The sequence below is a fragment of the Cydia splendana genome, chromosome Z (assembly GCF_910591565.1).
Source record: "Cydia splendana chromosome Z, ilCydSple1.2, whole genome shotgun sequence".
Classification (NCBI taxonomy): domain Eukaryota; kingdom Metazoa; phylum Arthropoda; class Insecta; order Lepidoptera; family Tortricidae; genus Cydia; species Cydia splendana.
The window spans coordinates 29,999,249-30,012,768 of NC_085987.1; the positions used below are offsets into that span (position 1 = coordinate 29,999,249).

Consider the following 13,520-nt stretch of genomic DNA (forward strand, 5'->3'; position numbering starts at 1 on the left):
TCTAAATTCAAATTCGAAAAGATTGCGTTCACAATATACTTCATTTGTTTACTTATTGTCTACTTACAATTAATTAGTTTTTCTACACATCGACTATAATCTGTGTATTACAAGTATTACAACTTCATATACAACTCTATAACCTCACTCTTTTTAACGTTGGATAGTCTATGGCACTTCCGACTCAACTAATATAATTGTATCGATACAGTTTAGTCAATTATAAAAATTTTGAAATTAGAACTTCATACATTTCGATAAAATATTGCTTGTTTAAGGAGACTCGACTCAATACAAATTAGCCAACGATGGCGTTTCGGAACTAATACCGTCGCGGCATCTGTCATACTTCCGTCTACTTAAACACGCTGCTGCGTCGCGTCTGCTTTGTGATTGGTTGGCCAACTCAAACTTTTTTTCACAATGGACGCCCACGAGATTTTCTCTGCATTGAAATTTGATAACTTGTAATAGTGTTAAAGTTTTTGTTTTGTGAGTGAAATTGTGAAAAATACTAAGTGAAAATGAGTGACAGCGATGAAAATATGTTGCCCTCTACTCAGGAAACGTGATTAGATTGAGTGTTGCATTATTCATTATTCAGTAGTAGAACTAAGTATTGCATTGGGTTAATTTTGGTAACACTATATTTTTGATTTTTTCCCGTAATTACCCCAATGCACCTTAAAAAATGTACGTAGTAGTTTTTCATATTAACTGTTTTACTATTTCTGTTAACTTGAGTAAAATAAGCCAGGTAGTACAAGTAGAAAGTATGGTATTATTCATTATTTATTTTAGTTAACTCGTAGAAAAAGTATTGTATACAATAGTGACATAATCAAGTTTTTCAATCTCGTACCTTACTTAGGCAACTCAGCAAGCTTCGTTGCCTAAACACGGTACTCGACTGAAAAACTCTCTATTATATCACGCTTGTATAAATCGATGAAATTTGCCGAAAAAATATTTTTTTCAAAAATTTATGAAAAATAGCCTTGACCATATTTCTTTAGGCAACCCTATTTATTTATGTCCTGGAACATATTTTCTTTCATATTTTCATAGTTTCATCCGTCAGACAGATTGGTGAAGGTCGACCATATGTGGGATCTCCTACTAAAAATACTATTGCTTGTATGAAGAGAAAGTATTACCTATGGGATGTTACAAATTCGAGTTTTTCACACTGTTAATCCCGAATTTAATATTTGGAAAAAAAATATGGTTGTCATTATTAAATTCTACATGAAATATGTAAATTTGGTAACTGTCGCAATCTCGCACGTATTTTTTTTATTTCTCTGAAAATTTTCAACTCAATTTTTTACTACTTTTTCAAGAGATAATTCAATATTATTTTTTTCAGAAAGCGACCTTAATTGTATATACAACATACCCAAATTTAGCGGAATCAGTTATGACGTTGACCCAAAAAAAATTTATTAAGCAATGAGCTTCATCACATATGATCTTAGAGTAATTCTAAGCATTTCAAGTCTGGGAGGCAATAAGGGGAGGGGGGTACAAAGATGGCCGCCACCCGTCATCATTCAAAAAAATCTGTTCTGGTCCTGGTGGCTACTAGGGCAAGTTTGGTATCGTTTTCGTATAAACCGAAGACGTAGAATTAATTGCTGATATTTGTTTTTTCAGTTTCATAGTAATTTTACAAGAAAAACGTAAAAAGATGAAAATTTAGGATGGAGATTTTTGCTTTGAGAGCTAATAACTTTTGTATAATGGCCAGAAATATCATACAACAAATACTATAATAAAGCGCAATTTATGCAGATTCTAAACATATACACGTTGAGTAATATTCTACTGCAAAAATATAGTGAAAACATTATTAAATGACCGCAGCGCGGGTAGTTGGACTCTCGTTTATCTTGCGGACTGGCGTTTATCTTACAAAATGATCGAGTACGAGTATCTACGTAGGTATGCTTACTTTGCTAGATTTTATGATTACGAATAAAATACTTTCATCCAGACATAATTCATCATACAGACATAATTTTGTGCACTTTAATTTTAATGCAGTTGCAACGATTTGGCCCCACGGCCTAGTGTTATTTGACCGGGGTTTTCTGTAAGGTGGAGGTACGTAGGTACTTCCCCAGTTGGGCTCTGCTCGGATAGATCTGGAATGACATCAGCTGTGCTGTGCCCTACCACACAAAGCGAGGTGACATTTACAGTGCCCATACCTCTCTTCTGAACGTAGTCAACGAGTGCAGAAAATATTTATTTACGAAGAGGGACAGACAGCTAGAAAATATCCCTCCAACGGAAGCCGCTCTTCGCCAGCACACACTTCGGGCAATATACCAAGGAGTCCATGTCTGGGGACAGGCCTTAGTGCCTCTCCAAAAGCTTCCGAGTCCTTCTTCTTGGGGCTGGAGAATGGAAGACAGTGAATGGACTCCTGTTTGGTCAGATTTATCCGATGTTGCAAGTGTGTGCCTGGAACTCACTCGTTGCCGGTGCAAGGCAGGTTGCAAAAATCGTTGCAACTGCATAAAAAGAAAATTAACAGAATTATGTCTGTGTACTGGAAACTGCGGACATTAAATATACAGAAAGCATTTTATTCGTCATCATAAAATATAGCAAAGTAAGCATACCTACGTAGATACTCGTACTCGACCATTTTGTAAGATAAACGCCGCCTAGCGAGAGTCCAACTACCCGCGCTGCGGTCATTTAATAATTTTTTCACTATCTTTTTGCAGCAGGATATTACTAAACGTGTATATGTTTAGAATCTGCATGAATTGCGCTTTATTATAGTATTTTTTATATGATAGTTTTGGCCACTATACAAAAATTATGAACTCTCAAAGCAAAAATCTCCATCCTAAATTTTCATAATTTTACGTTTTTCTTGCAAAATTACTATGAAACTGAAAAAAAAACAAATATCAGCAATGAATTCTACGTCTTCAGTTTATACGAAAATGATACCAAACTTGCCCTAGTAGCCACCAGGACCAGAACAGATTTTTTTGAATGATGACGGGTGGCGGCCATCTTTGTACCCCGCCCTCCCCGACTAGACGCACGCTTCTTATTGCCTCCCAGGCTAGAAATGCTTAGAATTACTCAAAGATCATATGTGATGAAGCTCATAGCTTAATAAAAAAATTTGGGTCATATATGGCAGCGATCCATAACTGTTTCCACTAAATTACAAAGAAATCGGATTAGTACTTTGGCTGTAATAAAATAAAAATGTTATTTCTTTTTTTGATTTTTTTTTAAAAACCTGAAGTATTTGAGGGTTAATTTTTGGTGAAAGCCCTACATATATATATATAGGTTAATAATCCAGTAAAAGGAAATTAATTATTTCGCTAAGGGCAGTTTGGCCATGCTTACCCGGCTATACCCTTTACTTTTCCGACAACTGATTAAAACTTGTAGGACGCCATTTGACTTAAATCCTTATTCATTCACTGATATGTGTTAAATTTGTTAAACGTCAAAAAGTGTCGCCACCTACACGAGCATATTAGGCCAAATGTGCCTTGCGTTGGCCTATGGGCGGTATCACCACTAGGGCGGTAAATTAGCACCATCTGTACTGAAAAATAATTAAATTATAAACGTTACTATTTCGAAAGTAAAACTCATTTAATATCTTGATTTCAACGAGTATTTTACTTAGAACCTACTTGGTTCGTAAGATTTAGTGACATCTTAGGTAATTTAAAAAACGGTAGAACTCCCGTGGGAGTTAAATGGACTTTAGCTCCGGCTGCACTTGCGTGAAATAGCACGCTTACTGCGCGAGTGTGATGAAAATTATGTTTAAGTATTTCATAGGTATAAAATTCTTATCAATAAAAACTGTCAGTCACTGTAGCTTCACCAAAGACGTAGTTTTGGCTCTCGCTCAAGTTTAATTATAATTACAATAAATGTACCTACCTATATAGCTGCGTACATAAACAAACTGAAATGATCCAAATGTAGTTACGGTGACGAACTAGTTTCATATAAATATGTATGTACAGTACATATGGTCCTATTTTCCCGCACTAGTGTGCGTAAAATAGCACTTTTCGTGCGATGTCAAAAGTTTCAAGGGCCATATGTACTGTAAAACGTTGTACGATACACGTGCGAATAGGTAATTCGCAACTCGTGTCGATTGTGTCCTACCCTTCGGTTGTGTTTTAATTTATCGCCACTCGTTTCGCATTTCTTCTTTACCGCACTTGTATCGTAAATAACTATTATATACTAGCTGTTGCACGCGACTTTGTAGGCGTGGTGGATTTGTATGTTGGTTGTAATACCTAAATTCTACATGACCAATGAGCATTGAACATTGAGCAGCAAAAGATAGCAGTAGGTGGTAGTGGAAGCCGTACGAGCCCAATTTTTAAAGAAAAGCCGCAAATCGATGTACAGTTTAGCCATTTGGCACACGCATACACCTTACCTTACACTATACGGTTCATAATTTGTAAATAATTTAACAAAGCATGACATTAACTGTCAAAAAGACTGATATTGCCTTTTAAAAAAAATTCAAGTCCCCCACTCAAAAAAATGTTCGATCCCAATACAAACTTTCAACCCCTTTTACCACCTTTTAAATCGCTGAAATTAGTTTTCTTCCTTAAAATAAAGCCTGTACCACACACATACTTACTTTAATTACTTACATTACTTTTTTCCCCTATTTAACTCACTAAATAATAAGATAAAAAAAGGGGTCGAATTTTTCAAAATCGTTTCTTATTTCTTGTAGGTACACATTTTAAACGTAACCTGATATGCAAAATTCAACTTTCTAGCTTTTGTAGTTTCGGCTCTGTCTCATCAGAGTCAGACAGTCAGGCCATAGGTACGCATTTACATATATACGAGTACAGATAGATATACGAGGTGCTTTTACCTACCTAAGGTAGAATACCCACACAGTTTTATAAGTTCCCGTCAAAAAACCCTGAGGTAATATAATACTTAATAATAAATTAATCGCTCGGTATTTATACTCTTTCATAGGAAATATTCATAAGTAATATTGTATGTAGGCATAGACTAGGAATACTCTAGACGGAGTTTAGAGCAATTATTTCATGAAACCGATGCTGCCAAAAATACGGGGGTGCGGGGGACGAGATGAGCGAGTTCCCGTGCCGTGATTGGTCACGGACGTCACACAAAGACACTTTCTACTCGAAAATGGAGTAAAACTACCGTATTTGTGGCAGAGAGGGTAGAGCTACTATGCTCAGTCTGGATGTCTTGTCTGTGTATGTAGGCGACGTTACGTTGAGATTATATTTAATCCTGTAATGTTACATTTGCGTCAACTCAGTCAAAAGAATATTAACAAAATTGTTTGTTAGTTACAATTCGTCATCTCTCGCTGCATAGAGATGGAAGATGGAACCATGACGTGTGATAAAAAGATTGCCTACTCGCGATACGATAATCGAAATCAGTGCTGCATAATATCTGAAGTGAAAATGTCGCAATAAATTATCAAAGCAAAGGTGATGATAGAAATAACAGCAACGGGGATATCTAAAACAAACTATAATCGACCAGTTGAGAGTGTTTAGATTAGCTGCCTAATTTTTTTGTTCCCCAGTTTTTTTGAAGTGAAAACTTCTTTAGCGGCGCTGGGCACTTTTTGAGGTGGGGAAAAAATGATAAACTCGAGACAGCGTAAGGCGATCACGTGACCGTAAGGTTTAGATGGCCACTCATTTAGATGGCATTTAAATCAATAAAGAAAAACTCAATGACATTACATGAAAAAGGTTCTAATCTTGTACGGGTTGAAATACGAGGATCTCACAGTTACATTCTAACTTTATATCACTCAAATATAATTCAATAAAGCTACATCTTGATGTAATCGCTAATAAAAGTGAACTCTAGTACTGGTGAATAAAACTCAAAATATCATGACCAAATATATTTAGATGCGAGGTCTGCAAGGTAACTTTACAATTTCTATTCGAATTTTAAACAATTAACGCTACAAATTTGAATTTCGAATTTTAAACAAGCTCACTGACCAGCAATTTCGGAACTAAAGTTTTTCAATAGAAAGGAAGATGGGTCAATTAAACATAGTGCTGCAGACATTTTGGACTAGTCATTGAGTTTTCACTTCTGTCGGCACTCCCGGAGTGCAACCCGTTGTTTTTTTTGTTCCATTCGCGTGTTTTCCCATTCTGCTTTTTAACCAGTCGTTTATTTTTACAGTACAAGTTAATTTGATTACCTACAGGTGTATGTCCCAGTCGCATTTTCCCCAAAGTGTAATGTTTTCAAGATACTCACACTAAGTCGATACCTTCAGATGCCCGAAGGGCAAAGCGTTCAGAAATAGGAGCCCGTCGACTAAGGACTCGTCGACTAAGAAGGAAATATTACTCATTGGGGAAAAAAGCGACAGGGACATACGCGGGTAATAAAATTAACTACTGAGAAAATATCAGAATTGTTAAAAAACAGAATAGAGAAAAACGAGAATGGAACAAAAAATATTGAGACACAAAAATTTTGGGTAGCTAATCTATACATTCGTTTCGTCGTCGATATTAGATTGATCGTTGGAATTAGTACACGCAGTAGTCGGCAATGTAATAAAACTGTTGACATGTTTTCCAGCTTAAATTTCATAGTTAGAAAAAGTTACTTGTTAATAATGTTAGTTAGTTATCTGGAGCGATCTGAACACATGTTTCAAGAATGAACTCACCGGCAAAATGCTGCTGCTGTTGTAGCGTCCTCTGAAACAAAAAAAATATCAATTAATAAATGCAACTTAGTTCAAGATTTATCAAATCATGCACCATTACTTTACGTTTAAGTATAACATCAAGATAATAATGTGTGTAGGTAAGTTTAACTTTAAATATGCATGAGTTATGGTTTAAGTACCTACGTTTTATAAGTGACAACATGAATGCATCATCAAAGCTGTTGTAACTTCGTGGACGTTAGAAATCTGGGTGGCAGCGATTACTATGGCAGTCACATTAATCATATAATGATCCTTCAATTATACTTGAAGATACATATGGTGGATTTTATGTACTTCGTCATCATATAAGTAGGACAACAATCATATACAAATAAGTAGTAATGTTACTTATGACCGTTTCTTTACAGACAAAAGTTGGTGTTTGTATCTTTAATCCATATTTAGATATTAATGCACACTTTAAAACCTGCTAAGTGCATGTTCGACCATGCAAAGTGGAGCATCCCGTACCTTCATATAATACCACACAAAATTCGGGGGTCCAAAGCCTGATTCGGGAAAAAAAATGTGCTGCAAAAGTTGTTTAAGTATAGAAAAGGAAAAGGATAAAAAAGGAAAAATATCGAAAATTTTAACATCACTCGTGTATGTATGTATGTCAATTTGCTTTGAAACTACTAGATCGATTTTGATGTAATTTGGTACACATAAGGGTCGGTTGCAACAAACGTTCTGTCACTTTAAAGTGTTCGCAAAATTTATTGTATCGGAAGTGTAATTTCTCTGCTGATCGATCAGTTCGTCGATTGTGGTTGGTGCAACTGGCCCATAATATAAATGTCAGTGACCCAAAAGCAGAAGTGTAACGTCATCTAGAGGCCACTTTTGGGGCAACATAAAAACATCAGTGCCCAACAAACAATTCTTTTTTTTTGCAAGGTATAGTTAATTTTTTTTTTTAAGTATACGTATATCTTAAGTAACAAGGTGTCAGCCTTATAAATTTTGAAAATAAAAATACATAATATGTTTTTTAACACACATGGAAACATAAAAATAAAATACAGCGTGACGTGAGTACATAAATAAATCTTATGAAAAAATAAATACTTTTCAAATGATGTGAAGTACGGAACCCTTGGGACGCAAGTCCGACTTGGATTTGGGCGGTTATTTATTATAAACCTCAAACTCGGAGTAGTAATAAAGGGTAATTATAATTATACTAGCTTTTGCCAGCGACTTCGTCAGCGTGGAATTATTAATTTAGGTAGGTAGCTATTATTTTAGTCAATCTGCGTTTTGTTGATTCCCCATGCAGACTTCAACCCCCCTTTTCACCCCCTTAAATGGTGATTTCATGAATGAAAACTACCCTTTGTCCTTCCCCTAACTATCTCTATACCAAATTTCAACTATATCGTGCACCGGCGCCGGTGCCACACCGCGAAATTCCACCTCTTTAAGGGATGATTTCTGGGATAAAAACTATCCTATGTCCTTCCTCGGGACTCAAACAATCTCTATACCAAATTTCATCTAAATCGGTTCAGCGGTTTAAGCGTGAAGAGGTAACAGACAGACAGGCAGACTTCCTTTTATAATATTAAATATTTATAAAAAAAATGTTATGGTGTGGCACAGACCCTCGAAGCGCGAGTCCGATACACACTTGACTGATTTGTTAACCGTTATCCACTTTATACTTTCTGTTGAAACTTCGTAATATTTCTCTTACCTACCTATAAGTACTTTGTTTAGATTATCATTACAATGAAATCCTTTGTGTACCTACGTTATTTTTGACTTCGTGCGTAAATCAGACTAACAACATGACCTAGATGGGTTTATGGAACAGCCTCATAAGCAAAAGAGATTATGCATAGAGTGTGGGTCGATTCATCACAGCTGCCACGAGATTTGTCAACGGCATAGTAGATTGCTGAAGTTTTCTCGAAGGACTATACAGTATGGCGTTCTTTAAAAGTATACAGTCGCCATCGTATATATCGAAGCGGCCAAGGTGGTCTAAAACATCTATACCTACATGCACTGTAAACATCTTAATAATAAAAGCTGTGTTCAGATATTTGTGAACACCTTGGCCATTCCGATGTCTCTAATGACAACTGTATGTACTGGTTTTTAAATGAACGCCTGGACGGCAACAACGATCGGCGCGTGTGTCATTCCCAGGTGTACATAAAAGGAGATATACTTTTTTCCTTGGATTGCCAAACCACTGGATGTAGAAGGAACCCACTGCCAATAACAAACCAGCAAGGTTTAGTTTATCAGACCACGGTGAAAAGTCGTTTTCGTATTTTTAACATAACATAACAAAAATAAAGAACTTCAAAATGATAAACTATCCAAGCCTTATATGGATATTTTGACGGTTGTTAGCTGAATTTTACGCGCCAAATGAAACTAGCATGATAAACTGTGCTGATAGTAAACAGCAGACAGACGTTTGTGGGTTCGATTTACATTTATGTATGTACATGTGCTCGGGTGACAATTCGGCGACGGCCCTGAACTAAACACTTATGTTAATAGTTGAAAGACCAAAAATATGAATTATTATGGATGGTTAAGGTTTAAGGTGTATTAGGTACATGTCTAAGATAAGATAGATAAAGATTTAGGTTTTAGTACGTAAAGGATTCCAACGAGAACGGGACCCAACTGAAGTGTTGAAATCGGAATGTTATTTACCAGGGACATGCTATTGTATCCAAGCGCACTGTTTACTGTACAAAACAACTGTGCAAATTGAACTTCGTTTCTCATATATACAGTCTTATTTAGTACAAACTTACATATTATTATAAGTAACACATTATGGTAATAATGTAATATAAGAAATAAATACAATTTTCGTCTTTTTTTAATGTGTTTTATAAGATGTAAATAACATAAGGCCAAGTTATTTAAATATTACTTATGTCTGTTCAAATTAAATCCATATTTTCTTACGTAGGTACCTATACCTATTACAAAAAAATAGGTACATAGTTAAGTAGTTAGTTTAAGAAGTAAGTAGGGTAATTCGCCACCTTATACTAAAATGAATTGTTTATAGGTGAATAGAATTCATTTTTAGTTCAGGGTGGCCGTTACTAACAGGTGGCCAGTTACTGACGAATTACCCGACAAGTATATTGAAGGGTTACTGTATGTCAAATTCGTTTTATCCCCTTAAATCAAATTAGATTTTTTTCCAGGAATTAATTCCCAGCAAGCTGGAAATCGTCTTAATACCTTCATTTGGTTTTAAATTAGTGTAATCCGAGATTGCTCCATTCCAGGAGTTGTGGAAATTTTTTTGCTCTTTTTCAGTCTTTTGCTTGTAGTTCAAAAACGGTACGACTGACGGAAAATTTTCTCTGATCATGATAAAAATTGACATCTGACGATCCGAAAGATACCTTTATATGAATTCGTAGTCAAAGATGGCCGCCACTTTGAATTTCTTTTTTGTTTTGGTATAATCGTGTTAAAATCCGAATATTTTTTTTCACTAGTGTCTAATCCACCACAACCTTGCTGGTAGCGACATTGTAATTGATGGTGGGTTCCTTCTACATCGAGTGGTTTTGTCAATCCAAGGTAAAATGTATCTCCCAAGGCTCCCTTAATTTATTCACACCTCCTGTGATGGAGTATTTAGGACCAAATGAAGGTATTAAAATGATTTCTGGCTTGCTGGGAATTCATTCCTCAAAACGCTTTTTTTTGCATCTATTTTGATTGGTCTATATTTACTTTTAGCCTACATTTTATATTCTGGCGGTACACGATTGATCGATTGATGAAAATTGAACCGGAACAAAAGAATAACAATAGGTATTCTTCTTAATGAGTCTGAATACTAGTCCGCATTAGAATGGAATTTTGTAATCCACTGTCATCATTGTGATAGAGCACATTCAGCCACTTGGAATTCAAAATGGGTAAACATTTAGTACCTACATATGTGTCGTGCCGTGATATTCATGAAGTATGTAGATCACACAACGTAAGTACTGCGCCGTATTTTTTTGCCCTGATAAAGGCTAACATGACACCCTGACTGACTTACGAGTACATATAATGCAAAATCTTGTTAAGACGAGACATACAGCGATAACTAACTACTTTTTCCTTTATATATACATATAAAAATCTAAATTAGACACCAGCGGAACTCATTATCTCAGACATATAAAATTAAGTGCTGTTTGTCACATTTTATGTAAAGTTAAAGCTTGTCCCAGAAAAAAAAGTCGTTTGTATTTGCACCGGTTGCACATCAGACTTCTCAGAAAAAGGCTTAAGAAGACTGTATTGTTATATGTAAAAAATATCTGTTTACTTATTCTTAATAAAAAGAAATCTCTTTCGTTTACATTTTCGAAGATATCACTATATATCACAGAAAAGGCTACATGAAAAAATGTTGTACAAACACTTACAATATCGAGGCATTTCCACGACAAGTGCGAGTCGGACGAGTACTGACCCCGCCCGACGTTGCTTAACTTCAGTCAAAAATCACGTTTGTTGTATGGGAGCCCCACTTAAATCTTTATTTTATTCTGTTTTTAGTATTTGTTGTTATAGCGGCAACAGAAATACATGATCTGTGAAAATCACAGATCACGAGATACAGCCTGGTGACAGACGGACGGACGGACGGACAGCGGAGTCTTAGTAATAGGGTCCCGTTTTACCCTTTGGGTACGGAACCCTAAAAAACTAGCAGTGAAGTTAAACGAGTCAGTAAGACCTGTTCAAAGGGTGTTAAAACAATTCTAAGAAACTGATGGTAGACGATGGCGGACTGAAAATGGTCGAAGCCCGTGTTTTCTAATAAGAATATAGAGAAGAACATCATTGCTGCGTTACAAAAAACTTAATAAAAAAATTATAACAAAAAAACCTGTGTCGCACCTAATTGATGATGAAACATACCATCAATTTGACTTCAAATCGCTACCCAGTCTGCATTTTTGTTCCGGAACTGTTAGAAAAACCGCTAGTGACGAGCATAAGATAATTAAAATGAATAAATTTGCGAAGGTTCTCGTATGGCAGGCGATCTGTTTATGTGGCAAATGTAACACGTACAATTTTGTAAACTGATCTGTAACTGGCGACATATACTAAACAGAGTGTTTAAAAAAATCGTTGTTACCATTCATAGATCACTACGACAAGCCCTTTCTCTCTTGGCCTGCTTAGGCCACGTACCATTATCCAAAAAAGCGATGAAGTGGTAGTAAGTCAACAATATCGAATTTGTGGAAAAACACCTTATTCCTCCCACTGCTCTGAATTACGAAACATTGAAAAAAAATGGGCTCGTACGACGCAGAAGTTCTTAAAACATAAAACTAACGTCATATCAGTTGAAAACTATAAGCCGAAATGGAAAAAAGCTTAAAAAATTATAACAGAGTCCTATGTACAAAACCTGATTGTATGCATTACAACATGCGTACATACATGTTGTTTAATAAATTTCTAACAAGAATTTACCATAAAACAGTTGGTTTTTAATAACTGTTGTGTAAGATTTTCTGAAAATTAACATGCGTCATTTTTTTCTGGGACAAGCTTAAAAGACATCGTAAGTTCGTACGGAGGGCATAGAATTAATACAGTAGTACTGGCTCTAACTGACTACATCTAAGTAAGAAACGCGATATAAATATTGTTTGTTAACGTATTATATTCGTTGACTCAGGAAATGCATAAAAGTATCTTGAAATTACTTATTTAGACTTCAGCTGATGGCCAGAGATGAACAAGTTAGCGACGCGACGCGATGCGAAGATGAGTTCCCATCTGATTGCCGATTCAATCGAGGCGAGGCGGATTTAATCGCTAATCGATCGATGTAGATGTTCATGATCATTTTAACTCCATGGAAAACTAAATTACACAACGAATTAGCGAATAAAAGTAAAAATGTGTACACAGTTCGTGTACACAGCCAAAATATCGTCAAATAAACTTTAAACTTCGTCGTTGAAAATAGTCAGTTCTCAAGAAACGCATTTAGAGCCTATTATTGAATTAAGAGTTTTCATGACATCTAACATACTGTTTAAAAAGACAAGGCAAAGGCTGGTATGGTTGGTGTTATATCGCCCCCGGCCATTATGTCACCTTTTTTTATGAACTCGGCTGACAGACTACCGTGTGTCTAAATGTTGTTTTGCTATAACAAAGTCGTTTATTTTTACCGAACTTCACTGGTACCTCTACCTACCTATTGGTGAAAAATTGAAAATGTTTTCTTGACAAGATAAAATCTCAGGGCCATTAAAGTCCTTTGTTAGTTTGCGTGATGTTTTTCCTGTCGTCAATGACATTTCTAGATAGTACATACTTACTTGAAATAGTTGAAATATCACCAGGCATAAATATAAACATTACAGGTATTCTATAGTTGACTTGAATTTCAGATTTTATTCTAACAGATCTTGAAGAGAATGCTATCGAAGTTCTAAACTAAATCAAGCAGATCATTGTTTGATTGTTTTTACTAGGAGCGGTCATAACATAAACTATGGTATTTAGCTAAATTGAAATGCACGAATCGACTATAACATGTCCAGTTAGATAGCTAAGTGGGTATACGGTAAACGCATGATCATTTTGACATTAACTCTTCCAGTTATTATTGCTATGGCCTCGGTACTGCGCCGCGTCGCAACTTTAAACTAAACGTGTAAGCGTAGGTAGTCCACAGGGAACCATTTCGTCAACCGTATACAATGAACTAAGT

General features: G+C 35.7%; 1 protein-coding gene and 1 long non-coding RNA gene across 2 annotated transcripts in view; one reads left to right on the forward strand and one right to left on the reverse strand.

The window, feature by feature from the left end:
• LOC134804940 (uncharacterized) overlaps positions 1-13,520 on the forward strand; it is a 213,803-nt gene that overhangs the window by 190,426 nt on the left and 9,857 nt on the right. The window lies entirely within an intron of this gene.
• Positions 1-13,520, reverse strand: part of LOC134804735 (uncharacterized) — a 102,327-nt gene that overhangs the window by 49,181 nt on the left and 39,626 nt on the right. Inside the window, exon 8 of the mRNA XM_063777936.1 lies at positions 6,737-6,767. Coding sequence (XP_063634006.1) covers positions 6,737-6,767 — 31 coding nt within the window. The remainder of the gene's footprint in view (positions 1-6,736; positions 6,768-13,520) is intronic.